Genomic DNA, 5,197 nt, shown 5'->3' with positions numbered 1-5,197 from the left:
GACAGGCCCGTCCGCACGCACGATGCGGCACGGCGCGGCGGCGCGCACGGTGCGGTCGACGGGGCGGGGCGGCGTGGCGCGGCCACGGCGCGGCCAGCGGGGCGCGCGGCCAGGGCGCGGCCATGGCGCGGCGGCGGCGTCAAATGCCAAGCCAGCCAGCCCGCCGGGCGTGGCTACCTCGCGCGTACGCGGGGCGGCCAGCAGCCGGGCGGCGACCAGCGCCAGGCCAGCACGCACGCCGGGCGCGACTACCACGCGCGCACGTGGCGTCGGCCAGCAGCCGGGCGGCGACTAGCGGAGCCGGGGCCAGCAGGGCACGCGGCGGCACGAGCGTGCATCGGGCACGGGTACGGCCAGCTGCTTTGGACGGCGTCATCTGGACGTCGGCGACGGGATCTCAAAAACATCGTCGTGTTCATCGGGAACATCGACGGCGCGTGGCACAGCGAGTGCGTTGCGGCGGTACCGTGATCATCTGGCTCACGATCTGTACCGACTCCCGTATAGTGTAGTCAACAAGTCTCTCATGATCCAAAAACATCGACATTGGTCGGCGACGTATTCGTCCGCTCGGTTTTTGGGAGAGAAATCCACACCATAGGTAGATTTATCCGAAAAATAATCTAATCGCAAAAACGGAATCGTAGTAACGAGAGGAATCCATTTTTGCAAAAGTGGGGATCGGATCTTATACCTCCGCGGGATCGACGAAAGCCTGCGTGATGCAGGCTTGACGGAGAGTTGATGGAGCGAAGCGTGCTGATAACATGTTGCGCAACTCCGCCGACGAGTCCGGTCCGAGGTTGCGGAGCGAGGGCGAGCGTCGTAGACGAAGTAGTCGAAGTAGTCGAACACGCGAAAGTAGATGACACGGAGAGATATGAAGGAGATCAGCTTTATTAATCAATGATCAGGGATTACAATGATGGTTCCTCGTTGCTTTATATAGGGGGTAAAGGGTTAAGGGATAAATACCCACTTAACGTAAAGTGGGGAAACGGGAGGGGCTAGCCCGTGCGATACGCACGCCGCCGCCACCCCTGGTGGCCCCGGTTTCCCAACACTAGCAAACCAAACCTAACCCAACCCCCGTAACCCTACGCACGCACATATACTACAAAAACAAGTGCGTGCGTGCGTGCTGGATTTCCTCCCACGCCTCTAGTGTACGCACGATCGATCGATGGATGGATCGGACCCAACCACACGTCCAATCGCACCCATCTCTGCACTTACACCCAAGAAAGAAGAGAAAAGAGCGATAGTGGTGTGTGTGTGTACGTACATCGTACCGTCCCTACGTGTGGCCAGACGACAGACCGGCTGTCAGTCACCCCGTCACCCATGGCGATCAATCCAACAGCTAGCACATCAAGGCCGGCATCGATCAACTCGATCACCAAAGGTGAAAGCCAACCTAATGCGCCTGGGGGGCCGTCCTCCAACCAAGCTAAGCTAGCCGTGCCCATCGTTTCCGGCCAGAGATCGATCGAGATCGAGATGGCCATCGAAGCGGGCAGGCAGCGGGTGAACAGCATCCCTATCAGCGCCCGGGTCTGTCACGTTACCCAACGGCAGCCGCTGCTCTCGGCACCCAACCCTGCCCTGCCTCTGCCTGCTTCTCGACCACGGGGTCTGGACGGGCGCACGCACCGACTCGGATGGCATGGGCGCCCCTCCCTCCGTGCTGCGCGCGACACACGTGCATCAGTAGGGATCCGGCTTGCCTGCTCCTTCTCCATGCTCCCATCCATGCTCCCATTTCATCCTACGGCTGTTCTTTTCCCTTTTTCTTTTCTAATCTAATCATCTTTCCCCCTGATTTTCAGGGGATGGGGCCGGGCCTTATTTTCTTTCAATCAAATCAAGCCACGTATGCGGGAACACGGATGAGAGCATGGGAAGGGAGCAGGCAAGTCTCGTCCCATCAGTAAGGGCTGGAAGCTCCGCCTGAAAGGGAAAGGGACGGAGGGCTCCGTGCCGGAGGCAGCCGCCCCGTCTAGTCCATTTGTGTCCCTCTCCTGTCTCACCAATCGTCGTCGCCCACCGTCGACCGACGCAGGTGGGCATCGAGGACGGAAATTTTGGCCAAGTCGCCGTGGAAATCCTACTCCGGCGTCGTGTTTCAAAAGCTTAGATAACGAAGTCTCGGTGTGTAGCGACGACCATCTTTCGACAGGAAAAACCGTTCTCGATGCGTGCGTGTTGGTGTGGGCATGGGTTTGAACTGACGAGAGGCCCGTTTCCTTTCCTTTGAGTGGCGCGCAGCCATCTCCCGGAATTAAAGACACGGGTCGAGGTCTTACAATACTAATTATTGTGGTTGACGGTGCCCCTTGTGCGTGCGGCGTGCCCCCGCCATCCATCGCACTCAAGCCCTCGTGAACATGTCCGGGGTTGCCGTCAACCCGCACAGCAATTCGCGCATCTAAACAATGATCCCGCGCCTCAAAGCCACACAAACAAAAAGGGAGCGCGCGCGCACCGTGCACCGTGAAAACAACCCCAGTGAGTGACAGTGGAAAGAAACAAAAAACATGCAACCAAAAACATTCCCCGGCCACCATCAAATCAAAATCAAAATGAAGTAATGAACGCCCTTTCCAGCCGAGCGAGCGGGCTGGCCGGCTAGCTCTGCCGCCACCCTAGGAGCCCATGGTCCCGGCAGCAGCAATAATAATGATAATAATAATAATAAACAAGCCAAAAACATGTACCGCTCACTGTACTGTACACCCGGTACAGCAGGGCCCGGTGTACCGCGGCCCGCTAATTAAACCTTGATTACCGTAGGCTGGCCGGATTAATCAAGGACGGGAATCTCGTGCTTTGCAGCTCGCCACGCCCTCTTTATTCAGTAAGTAGTACGGTGCAGGCAGCGCGCTGTTGATCACTATATATGGATTATTATTAAGCTGCAAAGCGCGGTTCCACGTACAGATATATGTGGCGACACCCGCAGGAGGCGCGCTTTTCGCAGCGGAGACGCCGTACCCGCGCCAGCACGGCAGCACGGGGCCTCCGTTTCTTTATTTGCTTGGTTATTATGGAAGGAAGGTGTTTTCGGTCGGCGACACGGAGCACGCATGGCTAGGCCGCTAGATGTGGCGCGCGCATGCCGTTTCGCGCCATATGTTTGCTTCTTTGTTTGTTCAGAAGCCCGCTTTGTTAGGAGCACTGCACAAATTTTGCTCCAGCCGTGCGATTGGCAACTAAAGAGAGCATGTTACGCAGGGTACGGGCCGACGCGGCTCGATCATGAGCTAAATGAAAACCTGGGACGTGCCAAAAGGGGCGGATTCACATTCACTCGGCCCAGACCAGTACTGGTGTCTGTCTGGTAACCTTCTTGGATGAAAAGCGTATGATTATGGTGCGTGGTTGGCTACAGTGGTCGCACACAGCACAGGTAACGCCACCGGGTGGTGACATGCATAGCATGGCTGAGAGACAGGTAGACAGAGGGTGCGCGAGGACTGGGCCCGTCGCCATCACCCGCACGCCCGAAACCAACTGAGTCTGAACCCAGTGGCCTCCTCCACTGCCCGTTGCCACGTCACCCCCCGTCGCCCCTTCTTCCTTCCTCCCCCGCCAGCCGGCCGCCTATATCTTCCCACCGATCCCTCACCCCCTCACCCTTCTTTCCTCCAACCTTTCTCCTCCTTTTCACCACCGCCACCCTTCGCCCCACGAGCTCAGTTTCGGAGAACCATCTCACTGTACACGGAGTTCCTCTGCCTCGCGCCACTTTCCGCTGTAGAACAGAGCATTGTCCGTGGAATGGAGAGGCGCGGGGACAAGGGGATGGCGGCGCGGGCGAGGCGCCACGCCGACCAGCCGTCCTTTTCGTCGTCGCTGCTCGACGCGATATACAGGTCCATGGAGGACGAGCCGGGCCACGCCGCCGGGGACGCGGCGGCGACCAAGAAGAAGCAGCAGCAGCAGGAGGAGGCCCTGCACTACAGCTACTACTACAGGCCGTCGCTGGCCGGGAGCTACCGTGCGCGCGCGCCGGCCCCGGGGCCGCACGCCACCACGTCCAGCTCCTCCGAGTGCTCCAGCTACGGCGGCTTCTCCTCGTCGGAGGCCGAGTCGTCCAACCACCGCCGCCTGCGCCCCATCCGCACCGCCGTGCCCGGCGAGCAGCCCGCGCCCGCGCCGGAGAAGAAGGCCAAGAAGCAGCCGGCGGGGGCCTCCATCCGCGCCAAGCTCAGGGACCTCCGCAAGCCGGCCTCCCCCGGCGCGCGCCTCGCCGGCTTCCTCAACACCATCTTCGCCGGCAAGCGCGCGCCGCAGACGCCGCCCTCGGCCCGCACGGCGGCGGAGTACGCGTGCTCGTCCGCGTCGTCCTACTCGCGGTCGTGCCTGAGCAAGACGCCGTCGACGCGCGGGCACGCCAACCGCACCGTGCGGTTCGTGGACAGCGACCGCGAGGCGCCGGCGACGGTGCCCGGGGCGGACCGGCGGAGGGTGCCGGTGGAGCAGATGCTGCTCCGGCGCATGGAGATGGAGAGCGACGAGGAGGACGACGAGGACGAGAGCAGCGACGCCAGCTCCGACCTGTTCGAGCTCGAGAACTTCGCCGCCGCCGCCGTGCCGCCGGGCGCGGGGTACCGGGACGAGCTGCCGGTGTACGAGACGACGAGGGTGGTGCTGAACCGCGGCATTGGGCACGCGCACGGGCACGGCCGGAGCGCCAGAGTTGTCTGACGTCGCTCGGACGATCGGATCGCGCGCGCGGTGACTGTAAAATGCAAATTAGTTAGCGAGATGGGAGGTGGAGTAAGCGTTTTATTACGTGCTCTCTCTTTTAACCGTTGGTGTTCTCTCTGAGATTTTCTTTGTTTTTGGGGTGTGGAGTGTACTCAGATCAGATGTAATTTCTAGCCGCAGGAGATGAATCAGTAAAATGTTGTTCCTAGTGTCATTTCTCCTTTGCCCTCTGCTTTTGAACTACTACTTCAGAAAGTCTTGAATTCCTCGCGAAGTCTTGAATGCACTGACACCGGTCCGGTTGGAAGCAAATGTTTTGGACGAACCAAATCGGAGGTAGTAGTACTTAAAATTAGTCGAATACATATTTGGCACGGATGAGTTGGATATTGACGACGTACGGTCCCATGTCATCGGCGGCAAGCGCACCACCGTGTGTATTCTACTACTGAGTGCGGGTACGATCTGCTAGGAGGCTAGCGTG

The 5,197-nt window shown here is 59.8% G+C and overlaps 1 protein-coding gene across 1 annotated transcript; it reads left to right on the top strand.

Annotated features, from left to right (window-relative positions):
• Positions 1-3,612: 3,612 nt before the first annotated feature.
• On the top strand, positions 3,613-4,927 carry LOC123100324 (protein BIG GRAIN 1). The gene has a single exon (XM_044522266.1). It carries the CDS (start codon positions 3,781-3,783, stop codon positions 4,708-4,710), a length of 930 nt encoding a protein of 309 aa, XP_044378201.1. The 5' UTR covers positions 3,613-3,780; the 3' UTR covers positions 4,711-4,927.
• Positions 4,928-5,197: the final 270 nt, after the last annotated feature.

The sequence above is a fragment of the Triticum aestivum genome, chromosome 4D, assembly GCF_018294505.1.
Source record: "Triticum aestivum cultivar Chinese Spring chromosome 4D, IWGSC CS RefSeq v2.1, whole genome shotgun sequence".
NCBI classification, from domain to species: Eukaryota; Viridiplantae; Streptophyta; class Magnoliopsida; order Poales; family Poaceae; genus Triticum; species Triticum aestivum.
Note: the sequence above shows the minus strand (reverse complement) of the source record. Positions and strands in the feature narration are given on the sequence as shown.

Bases quoted from the DNA above. Each gene is read 5' to 3' on its own strand.
- LOC123100324 (XM_044522266.1), top strand. From the start codon at position 3,781: ATGGAGAGGCGCGGGGACAAGGGGATGGCGGCGCGGGCGAGGCGCCAC.